Source organism: Sapajus apella, unplaced genomic scaffold (genome assembly GCF_009761245.1).
Source record: "Sapajus apella isolate SASKATOON/1434 unplaced genomic scaffold, GSC_monkey_1.0 scaffold13, whole genome shotgun sequence".
Classification (NCBI taxonomy): Eukaryota; Metazoa; Chordata; class Mammalia; order Primates; family Cebidae; genus Sapajus; species Sapajus apella.
In genome coordinates this window covers 17,751,764-17,763,825 of record NW_022436953.1, presented here as the reverse complement: position 1 = coordinate 17,763,825, position 12,062 = coordinate 17,751,764, and the positions used below count along the sequence as shown (strand labels likewise).

The 12,062-nt window shown below is 41.2% G+C and overlaps 1 protein-coding gene across 36 annotated transcripts in view; it reads left to right on the top strand.

Moving 5' to 3' along the window:
• ABLIM1 (actin binding LIM protein 1) overlaps positions 1 to 12,062 on the top strand; it is a 338,923-nt gene that overhangs the window by 306,282 nt on the left and 20,579 nt on the right. For 24 of the 36 annotated variants that reach the window (XM_032281742.1, XM_032281730.1, XM_032281735.1 and 21 more), the window contains one exon: positions 1,654 to 1,783. In XM_032281742.1, the coding sequence (XP_032137633.1) occupies positions 1,654 to 1,783 (130 nt within the window). Of the gene's footprint in view, positions 1 to 1,653; positions 1,784 to 3,991; positions 4,112 to 12,062 lie in introns of all 36 variants that reach the window. The other 12 variants (XM_032281713.1, XM_032281714.1, XM_032281721.1 and 9 more) reach the window with 1 other exon arrangement.

Genomic DNA, 12,062 nt, shown 5'->3' with positions numbered 1-12,062 from the left:
ACCAAGCCAAAGTTTCCTTGCCATTTGCTCTCAAATTCCACAAAGCTGTGGTTACTGAGGTTTTCATTTAGTCAGTATTTATGTATTCTTGGAAACTTTTTACTTTTATTCTGCTAATAGAAATTTCATAGGACAACAGATTCTTAAAATGTAAAATATTCTTTGTACTATTTCAACTGTTCAGTTTTATATTGTGTTTGTGTGCCTGTGATTTTTTGGTACTTATTACCTAATATATCCTTTTCTATATTTGGAGACAGGTGGCATTTTAGTGGTGCTGTAATATTCCATTGAATTTTTATGTCATCATTTCCTTTTCTTTTGTTTGAGACAGAGTCTCACTCTGTCCCCCAGGCTGGAGTACAGTGGCGCAATCTCGGCTCAGCGTAACCTCCACTGCCTGGGTTCAAGTGATTCTCCTGTCTCGGCCTCCCAAGTAGCTGGGATTATACTTGTGCACCATCACGCCCGGCTAATTTTTGTATTTTTAGTAGAGACAAGGTTTTGCCATGTTGGCCAGGCTGCCCTTGAACTCCTGACCTCAGGTCTGCTGCCTTGACCTCCCAAAGTGGTGGGATTATAGGCATGAGCCACCATGCCTGGCCCATATGTCATAATTTCTTAACTGTGCCCCAATTTGTTGAACATGTAACACAGACTTTTGCCTTTATGAATAGTGGCACTATAAAAGTCTTTGAATAAATTATTCCTCCTTTTAAAGGGCATTTGAAGTTATTTTCTTGGAATGTTTCCCAAGGTAAGAAGTAAAATACTGACTTTATGGCAACCCTCAACTTGTTCAGGAGAATCTACTTAAAATGCCATCAGATCAATGTTGCAGGCAGTATAGGTTGCTTAGTGTTCTGAGCAAAGGATGAGATTAGAATCAGGAGGCCGGTTCCAAAGCAGGCTCTGCCCATACCAGCTACACACCTACACAGAGAACTCTTACCTGCCTGGAACCTTGTTTCTGCATTAGTGGGGGAGGGAGGTGATACCACGTGGTCTACCTTTTCTTGTTATGCAGATCTGGTAGGTATGTGGACACAGTTTACGAAACTGAAAACTACAATATCAACATGGTCATTGGAATTATTAATCTCTTGTCCCAGAGCTCTATCTCTATGGAGGTTTATAGTTTTTCATCTTAAAAAAATTTTGTTGAAGAAACAGGGTCTCACTCTGTCATCCGGGCTGCAGTGCCCTGGCACAGTCACAGCTCACTGCAGCCTCGAACTCCTGAGTAACTGGGACTGCAGGCATGTGCCACCAAACCTGGCTAATTTTTTACATTTTTTTTTTTTGTAAAGACAAGGTCTCGCTGTGTTGCCCAGGCTGTTCTCAAACTCCTGGCTTCAAGCCATCCCTCCACCTTGGCCTCCAAAAGTGCTGGGATTACAGGTGTGAGCCGCCACACCCGGCTCTTAAAATTTTGTAATAAGCCCAAGTACTGCAGATTTTGAACAAAATGTATTAGCCACAGAATGCTCATTTACATATAAAATATCTGCACAATTTGCACATGAAAATAAGCGCATATGTTAATCAAATATATATAAACAAGTAGACATGATAGTCCCTTGGCAGCGTTTGTGAAACTTGGTTCCTACTGAGGAACGGTGATAGTCTGAACGTGTTGAACTTTGTTTCCAGGGGTACCAGGACGTTCGGGATCGGATGATCCATCGGTCCACTAGCCAGGGCTCCATCAGCTCCCCTGTGTACAGCCGCCACAGTTACACTCCAACCACGTCACGCTCTCCCCAGCATTTCCACAGACCTGGTAAGGGTGACTGTTCCTGGAATTCACTCTATAGAACAAACTGTATTTCTGTGATTTTTCTTCCTCTACCATTGATAGCACCTTGAAAAATCGACTCCTAAACATTTCTGCCCCTCTCCCAGAGCAAAATGAAAACTGGTATCTAACTATATTTTGTGCTATATCTTTTCTAGAAACGTCAGTCATTCTATGGCTGTGTTCATTTTGATTTATTAAATAATAATATTTTGACAGCGAACTACTGGAAGCAAGGGTTTTTTTTAAAAAAATATATTTTTTTTGGAGTTAACGAAAATCTCTTCACTTTGAGACTTAAAATGGAGATCTCCCAAAGAATATATTTTGATGTGCTTTTTAGGCATACCAACATCTTCTAAAAAATTCAGTATTCACCATTTTTAACAGATGTTTTCTGTTTCCCTTATCTAGGTACATGGTGCTACTAAGCATGCTTGGTGAAGCACTTTCTATAAAGAGTACCTAGGGCTCTTCTTGATCAGTTTTAAGATCCCTTCCAACCCTAAGATTTTCTATCAGACTTAGAAAACAAAATCACTTCCAACCCTAAGATTTTCTATCAGACTTGGAAAACATAAAATCATTAGGCATTACCACAGTAGAGAGTGTCACATTGAAATAGATTTTAGTGGACCTTCATCTGCAGAGAATTTAGTCTCTGTGGCTACTAGTGGGTGTCTCCGGTAGGAGAAGAATGGAGACCCCAGTACAGACCCAAGATTCCCTGAGAAACAGATTCACAAGGAAGATTCTGGCCTCTAATAAAACTTAATGGTGATGATGGGCATCTACGAAGATTTCATTCATGTTAAGCTTCTTGCTTCTGGACGAGTAGATGAGAACAAACCCATATGCTGCCTTTTTAAAATAAATTGTACAAGACATAAAACCAAAGGAATTAACAGGATGATAAAAGGCTGCAATCTTCTAAGACTCTAGATTTAATGCTTGTAGAGAATTCAAACAATTTGATCTTTTGATAATGTGTAATTTTCTCTATGCTGATAAGTATTTATGCTATTTATTGAATTATGTTAAATGAATATTTTCCAGAAAATTTATTTCCCTTATTTCATGGGCCACTGTATTCATTTTACTGGTGCCCAGGACATGGATGTCGATTTAAGCGCTTGTACACCTGGGTAATAAGAAATCCTTTATGCTGCCACCCTGCTCATGTACATGTGCTGAGGTCACTGAGACCCCAGCCATGGAGTTACCAGAGTGGAATGGAGTTATGGGGGCATCATTGTTCCAGAGACCCCTGAATAGTGAGGGGACTGGTCAGTCAACACTTCTTCCCCTAAAAGCTCTTGTCCTTATTGAGAAAGTTTTCATCTGTTCCAATCATGGTTCTGTTGCCAATAGACTTTAGAACTTTCTCCTTCTCTCCTTTCACAATATATGACATGTATGCCTAATGCCACCTTTTAGGCTTTAGAGTTATTATTTTGAGGTCTGCCCTTCTAAAGTGCAGGTGAAGGGATTCTGATAGCATACCTGTGATCCACATAGAACACCCCAAAGTGTCCACTCCTCAGGTTCTAGATGACAGATGATGATTTAACCCCACCTCGGTCTAGGTTGGATTTGAAAGGTCCATTCTTCCGGAGATAACTGAGTTTCCAGCCTCCAGTCCTCCTGCTGGAGTTCCCAGGACCATAGATACCTCCTTGCCACCCGGAGAACACAGATAGATTTTCCTTCTATGTGGGCAAAATAAAATTAAACTTCCAGTGGGATAAGTTTGTAGGTTAAGGAAAAAAAAAAAAAAAAAAGAAACCTGATCCTTACATATAAATACAACGACCGTCATTTTTGAAAATTAGCATTTCAGAGGGTTCTGTTTTGTCAGGTGCGTTTTACACACAGCCAATGTTGAGTTTAAATGACGTGCCTGCTACTGGCTGGACAGAGACCATCCGGGTGACTATTTCTTCTCACCAAAGCCATTTATTCTCAGAGAGTGACTCTGTACCTGCCTGAGCCTCTTTGTAAACTCTCCCCCACTTTGCCTCAGCCTTAGCAGGTGCATTCTTAACCCTCTCTCCTTCCTCCCCTTTCAGCCTCCTGATTAATGTTCTTGATTTTGTTTTCCCTTGGAACGATGACGCTTTCCTGCTCCTGTGTTAATTTCTGTTCTTCTTTTCTGTTTCCCCCGTGCCCTGCCCCTGACTCCTTGCTGCACAGAGCTTTTGTCTCCTGGTGTGCAGAGGTTGTCCTACCTGCGCACCAGCAGCCTCAGCCCCACCCACAGCGACTCCCGCCCCAACCCCCCTTTCCGACACCACTTCATTCCCCATATCAAAGGTAAGGAGGCAGGTTTCTCCAGGCAGCACCCTGCATAGTGGAGATTTATTAGCACCCTGGGAAGGCTAATAAGGCGTGTATCTGCAAGAGTTAGTGCCGAGCTTTTGAGCTCTCAGCATGCCTGCGTGTGTCATGACTATACCCAACAATTGTCTTAGAATGGGCATAGCATCTCTCCTTGGGAGAAATATGTCACTTCTAAGGGCTCTAGATGAAGAAACAGGAAGTATGTTTAAGACCCTAAGATTTATTATCCACTACTTTGAAAGAAGAAAAAAAAATATATATATATATTATTATTTTGTTTTTGGATGTGTCAAAACAAAATATAATATATATAATTAGAATATTTTCCTGGGTTCAATACACAACATGTCTCAACAAAACACAATAGTGTATAGTAACAAACATTCAAAAGTTGTCTTACCAGTGATAAACTATAACCATATTAACATGTTTGAGCAGCATTAAAAGATCTATGGCAACAACAATGTTTCTCTTTGAGCTGAATTGTCTTTGGATTTGTCCTAACTCCCAGTGATGGAGAAGAAAGGCTTTGCCTTCTGTTTTCTGTTCCTGCCCCACGTTTCTGCCCCGTCCCTTTGTTTTCACTGTTGTCGGTGATGCTTCTGCAGCCGTCCTCAGCGGGAACTCTCCACACTGGGGAAGCCCAGAGCCCCAAAGAAGCTATGAAAGGGCCATAATTTAAAATTAAGTAGGAGCTCCCAGAACGGTGCTAACTTGATTTGAACCAAATTAACCAACAATCCTAGCTGAAGGAGGGAGGAGGAGGCAAGCACAGACGTTATCACAGGTCTTCAAATAGTCCTAAAGGACTCCAGCCATGGGCTGCTCCGCATGTCACACCTGACGCTTCCGTTGAGGAGCTTGTTCTGGTTTACTGAATTTTCCTTGTCACTCTACCCAAGCTTTTCCTTTTTGTTCACTTGGTTGTTGAGCAGCTGAGTCCTAAAAGGCACATGGATTGTACTTACCAGTATGCAGTGATTTTATAAATTTGCTAGTTCTGCATTTTCTATGCTTTGAAAATAATATTGCTTATTGAAGCAATCATGCTTATCGAAGACACAGATGCCATTTGCCATTAGCAAATTTTTTGATAGGCGCAACACTTTCTAAAACTCTTGACAGATTATTTTGCTTTATTTTATTTATTTATTTGTTTGTTTGTTTTTCTGAGACAGAGTCTCGCTGTCACCCAGGCTGGAGTACAGTGGTGCAGACTTGGCTGACTGCAACCTCTCCCTCCCAGGCTTAAGTGATTCTCCTGCCTCAGCCTCCCAAGTAGCTGGGATTACAGGTGTGAGCCACCACACCCAGCTAATTTTTGTATTTTTGGTAGAGACCAGGTTTTGCTATGTTGGCCAGGCTGGTCTTGAACTCCTAGCCTCAGGTGTTCCACCCACCTTGGCCTTCTAAAGTACTGGGATTACAGGCATGAGCTACCATGTCTGGCCAACAGATTATTTTAAATTATGAGTGCTAATTAGTATTTTGGGGGAAAAATTTTACTTATAAAATGTCAAGATGATACTTTAGAGAATGTTTATAAAATCATAAAGAAATTATGGTTTTTTTTTTTTAAAAAAAAAAACCCTTCAATTGCATATTTTAAAGAGACTTTAATATAGCAGTCATTAACCAAATTAAGATTTTGGTTATTTCTGCTGAGGTGGGCAGATTGCTTGAGCCCAGGAGTTCAAGACAGCTTGGTCAACATGGTGAAACCCCATCTCTACAAACTCCAAAAAAAAAAAAAAAAAAAATAGCTGTGTGTGGTGGTACATGCCTGCAGTCCCAGATACTCAGAGACTAAAGCAGGAGAATGACTTGAACCCAGCAGGTGAAGGTTGCACTGAGCCGAGATTGAGCCACTGCACTCCAGCCTGGGTGACAGAGCAAAACCCTGTCTCAAAAAGAAAGAAAAGAAAAAAAGATTTTGGTTATTTCTGGTATTAAAGAAAAAATACATTTTTGATTTAATAGAATATAAACTCCCTCACTTGGTTAATATATATTTCAACTTTTATAGAGACACTTTTTGTAGAAAGAAAAGTATCACAGGTCAATAACACAGCACAAAGTGTCAGTGACTGCTCAATGACGAACACTATCTCATGTCCATGAGTAGCCACGTGGAGAGTTGAAAAGCCCATGGACATTGGAATCTTGGGTTTAAATATGATCTCCATCATTTGCTAACTGTGTGACCTTGGGTTGTTTGTTTATCCTGTTGGGTGTCACTTGCCTCCTCCATAAATCAGGAACAGTGAGACTTCTACCTCACGAGGTGAAGTGTGTTGGTGTGCAGCAGGCCCACCTTGGTCAGCATGGTGCTCTTAAATTGTTTTTTTTTTTTTTTTTTTTTGGAGACAGAGTCTCATTCTGTTACCCAGGCTGGAGTGCAGCGGTGCAATCTCAGCTCACTGCAGTGTCCTCTCCCAGCTTCAAGTGATTCTCTTGCCTCAGCCTCCTGAGTAGCTGAGATCACAGGTGTATACCATTACACCAAGCTAATTTTTTGTATTTTTAGTAGAGATGGGGTTTCACCATGTTAGCCAGGCTGGTCTCAAACATCTGACCTCAAGTGATCCGCCCACCTTATCCTCCCAAAGTGCTGGGATTACAGGTGTGATCCACCATACCCGGCCTTAAATCATTTTTGATGGCACCATTCTGTTCGTTTTTCACAGTATCCTTAAGAAATGGGCTGAGTGGGCCAGGCGCGGTGGCTCACACCTGTAATCCCAGCACTTTGGGAGGCTGAGGCAGGCGGATCTTGAGGTTAAGAGATGGAGCCCATCCTGGCCAACATGGTGAACCCCCGCCTCTAGTAGAAATACAAAAATTAGGCCGGGCATGGTGGCTCATGCCTACAATCCCAGCACTTTGGGAGGCCGAGGCGGGTGGATCATGAGGCCAAGAGATCGAGACCATCCTGGTCAACATGATGAAACCTCATTTTTACTAAAAATACAAAAATTAGCTGGGCATGGTGGCGGCACCTGTAGTCCCAGCTACTCGGGAAGCTGAGGCAGGAGAATCACTTGAACCCGGGAAGTGGAGGTTGCAGTGAGCTGAGATTGCGCCACTGCACTACAGCCTGGCGACAGAGTGAGACTCCGTCTCCTCAAAAAAAAAAAAAAAAAAAAAAACAAAAATGGGCTGAGTGAGGAGACCAAGTAAGTAGCAGGGGCCCTCGCCAAGTAACTTTCCAGGGGCTCACCACTAGGACGTGGCAGTGCCCAGACAAGACCCGGGCCCTCTCCATCTCAGGAGCATTCCTTCACATGAGGACCACGTGTTTCAGTATCAATATGCATAAAGATCATTTTTAAAGCACATTTTTATGTTTCACTTTTGGCCAGAAAATTGCATTCTTATTGAGGCTTAGACCAAGAATAATCCTCAGTCATTTAGATCACAAAATAAAGAGCTATTTACTTTTCCATAGAAATATTAAATTGTCATAAAAATTATATCACCCTATGTTCCTAAATGGTGCTTTATTAAAAATGTAGATATACATTCTTTTCTGTTTTCGGTCCGCATTTGAAGTTTTTGACATCATCAGATATTCTGTGTTTAAATGATAAAAAGCATTAAGCCAAAAGGAATTAGGGACCCTGAACTTAAAAACATCCAGTAGTCTCTCTCCCCTTTTCTTTTTACTAGACATGTGCCTATAGTTTGTTCATATGAAATAGCCTTTATGCTTCAGATGCAAAGTGTAATGTATGTAACAGTATATGCTTAGTTTTTCAATCATATGAGCTTTTTGCCAACCTGAAAGATGAAGCATTGGCTGCTTTGGGCACAGCTGCCTATTGGGCAGTCCTGCTCCACAGGGAGCCGTTTAAAAAAAAAAAAAAAGATACATCATGGAGATTTTGTACCTTAAAGATATTGCTTTAAAAGCCTAGTGTAATTGGCTAAATGACGATTTTCCATACTTCTTAGTTATTTTGAAAAACATGTATCCATTTACATGGAAGATCTCTCCAGCACTTAGAAATTTCAGAATGGGGGAACTTATGGCCATTGAGAAACACATCCAAGATACCTTTGAGATAAGTCAATGTCTTCCAGGGTTTCCTGTGGCCCTTCATTGACTTTTATCTTGCAGCTTGTCTTGGAACTTGAGGGAGTTTTTTTTTTTTTAATGGATGTTTGCTGGCAGCTTGACCTGAGGTAGGATGTCCATCTCAGTGGCAGGCGGGGGGCCCTTTGCCACTCTGGTAGCCAGAAGCCCAGGCTTCCATTGCCCAAGTCCACTTCCTGGTCCTTGTTTCTGCAGCATGTGACCCAGGCCTGGGTCTCACTGAGCTGAGGACGCCTGCATGGCTGTAAAGCTGAGATGCACGGAAACAGACTGTTTCTCTATTTCACTGGCTTCTCCGTCCATTTTCCATAACATCCATTGTTGGTTGGGTGTATTTTTATTTCTGTTCTCCAAACTTCCTTGTAACCTCATTCTGTCTTACTATATCTTTGGGCCATTTGGACAACCTTATGCCTAGAGATTTGGAAAAACCATTTTCACTTTGTTTTGGGGTTCGTTTGTGAAGTGTCGGCTAAGTTTCTCTTCCTTCCCCTTTGAAATACTGCTAGACATGACAGTCTGTGTCCACGAAGTATAAATTGGATTTGTGAGCAGGAGGGCTACATATATTAAGTCTCTTTGAAAGGAATCTTTTCTCTTTTGCTATAAATATGAGTTGCCATGATATAAATATATATTTGACACTTGCAGAAGGAAACTGTAACTCTTATTGATGTTTTAGACAAGAACCGGCAATCTTAAAACTCACAAAATTCTGCATGCTGCCAAGTTATCTTAAGGATCCCTCAAGATGTTCATTTATATTTGGGAATGGAAGCACTACAAGTCCAGAGAGCTCGGCAGTGCTCCAGCAGGTTCCCACAGCAGAACTGCACGCCCAGCTTTCTATTCACGTGTCTTAGAGTTAGTCACTCAGGCTTTCATATGCCAAAATGAAGAACAGAAGTGGAGACAGGCATTTGGATTTGTTAAGTACGGTGAGAATCCTGTAAGTGAATGCTCCCTCAAGGTCTAGAAAGTTGGCTTTCTAGAAGAAAAGAGGAAAAGAATTAAAAATGAAGGCCAAGAAATAGAAATAAAAACATAAATAGAAACATAGTAGCTTGTCACTGCAGTAGGTAAGAACACGAACAACTTAGGTTGGCCCAATCTGAGAACTTAAAGGAATAAAATAGCTATGAGTGTGATATATATGCTATTGTATTACACACACACACACACACACACACACACACACTCACACACACACACTCACAGAGACGTATACAGTGGTTTTTGTTTTTGTTTTTGTTTTGAGACAGAGTCTCACTCTGTTCCCCCAGCTGGAGTGCAGTGGAGTAATGATGGCTCACTGCAGCCTCCGCGTCCCTAGCTCAAGCAATTCTCCTGCCTTAGCCTCCTGAGTAGCTGGGATTACAGGCGCCTGCCACCAACGCCCACCTAATTTCTGTATTTTTAGTAGAGACAGGGTTTCACAATGTTGGCCAGGCTGGTCTCGAACACCTTGCCTCAAGTGATCCACCCACCTCAGCCTCCCAGAGTGGTGGGATTTCAGGTGAACCATCATGCCCTGCCTATTATTTTTAAACAGTATCTTATTCTGGGTTGATAGATGATGACAACGATGACGATAGTGATATCTTCCAAATATGATATTTCATCTAGTGTGTCACACATTACATTGCCTAAGTAAGAAACTAGGCACAGATGACTGCTTAGGGCCCCCATCACTTATTTCCTGCCAGGGTTGGGTTCAGAGTTATATCATTTAAAGATAGGATGTTGGCTGAGCGCCGTGGCTCATGCCTGTAATCCCAGTATTTTGGAAGGCTGAGGCAGGCAGATCACTTGAGTTCTGGAGTTCAAGACCAGCCTGGGCAACATGACGAAACCCCGTCTCTACTAAAAATACAAAAATTAGCTGGGTATGGTGGCACGCACCTGTAATCCCAGCTACTTGGGAGGCTGAGACAGGGGAGTTACTTGAACCTGGGAAGCGGAAGGAGCTGGGATTGTGTCACTGCACTACAGCCTGGGTGACAGAGAGACTCTGTCTAAAAAAACAAAATTAAAAATAAATAAAGAATAGGGTGTTTAAGTTAGAAAAGGAAAAGAGGCCTCTTCTTGAGAATTTTTATTTTTCTTTTAAATGGCCAAAATTTTTCATGCCTTTGGTATTTCAAGGGCTAAGAATTTGGTACCTAGCAACATTATCTATTCCAAGACCTTATTCCCCAATGAGCAGTTGTGATACATGAAAATCACATTCCGCAGAATTGCTGAGATGGGTGTGTCACTGGGTCTCTCTTTATCTGATTTTTTAAAATGCTTTATGGGAAATTTTAAATGATTATAGTTATCTACTTACAAAATTTGAACATATTAGTGTTTTTATTTAAAGAAAAAAAAACAACTAGAGAGGTCAACAGTTGCTAAAGACATACAGCAAAATATAGAACCACACCCAGCTGGTGATGGCATTCAGCCAGAATCCACTTTTTGGGAATTCAGACAGCTACTCCATAGCCTCTGAAAGGCTTTTGACCGTATTCAAGAAGTGGTAGGCTCCTACAGACACTGGCCAGCAAAGGGTCTTGTTGACAGAAAGATTTCAATACCTGGACAAATGTCTAATCCTAATAACCTTAAATTTTGTGTCCTGCATATGCAGATATTTTTGTGTGTGCATGACACTGGGTAATAATTATAAAAACAGATTTAATAGAAGTTCATTTGATTGCATATTATAACCAAAACTTATGAGAACTTTCCCAGAAACATCTGATTTTCTACAAGGACAGTGGAGGTCGATGTGAAAGAACAAAAGCACGCAACCATGTAGTTCAGACGCAGTGGCAAAAATCGAGACCCATTATACTTTCTTTTGAGAAAAGGCCACAAGGCACGGTGGGTCACACCTGTAATCCCAGCACTTTGGGAGGGCGGATCACAGTGTCAGGAGATCGAGACCATCCTGGCTAACACAGAGAACCCCATCTCTACTAAAAAAAAAAAAAAAAAAAATGAGCCGGGTGTGGTGGCATGTGCCTGTAGTCCCAGCTACTCAGGAGGCTGAGGCAGGAGAATCACTTGAACTCGGGAGGCGGAGGTTGCAGTGAGCCGAGATCGAGCCATTGCACTCCACCCTGGGTGACAAAGTGAGACTCCGTCTCAAAAAAAGAAAAAAAAAAGAAAAAGAAAAGACCACAAGAATTATTGTTTTTCAGTTATGGATTACTCTTGTTAATAATTTCTAATGTTCATAGGATTAAATAATTATTTTTCAGTGAAACAGTTAAATTGGGGTTGTCAAGGATTGGCTGTAACAAGAAAGTTATAAAAGGGGTGCTGTTGTGATCCTACTGCTGTGTATGGTAGGTCTTTACTTACCATCAATAGGTTCTTGGAAACTGTGATTTAAGTGAATTGATATATAGCAAAACTACTTATTCCCTCAATGTTGTGATGAAACTAGGTTGAAAAAAATGACGTTCCTTAAGGACCAGCTATATGTTATCTCGCTTAAAGTTTCAGTTTCCAAGAACTTACAGATATTAAGTGAGGAATTACTGCACTAGCATCTGGCTTCCTTTAATTTAGAGATTAGAGAAAAATGATGGTTGATCTTGCCATGATGCTCACTAAATTAGGCCAATAAATAGCTGTGGAGGTAATTAATTGACCTCCTTCAATCATACATTGACAGACATTTATTAAATACTTACTCCTGGCCAGACGATACACTGAGCACCGATGGTGATAAATGAGAGCAAATTTTAATTCAGCAACAGGTTTAAACACTGTTTCCTTCTACATGCAGGTCATAATCTTCCTTCCTCTGTGTTTTTTATATTCACTTTTTTTCCC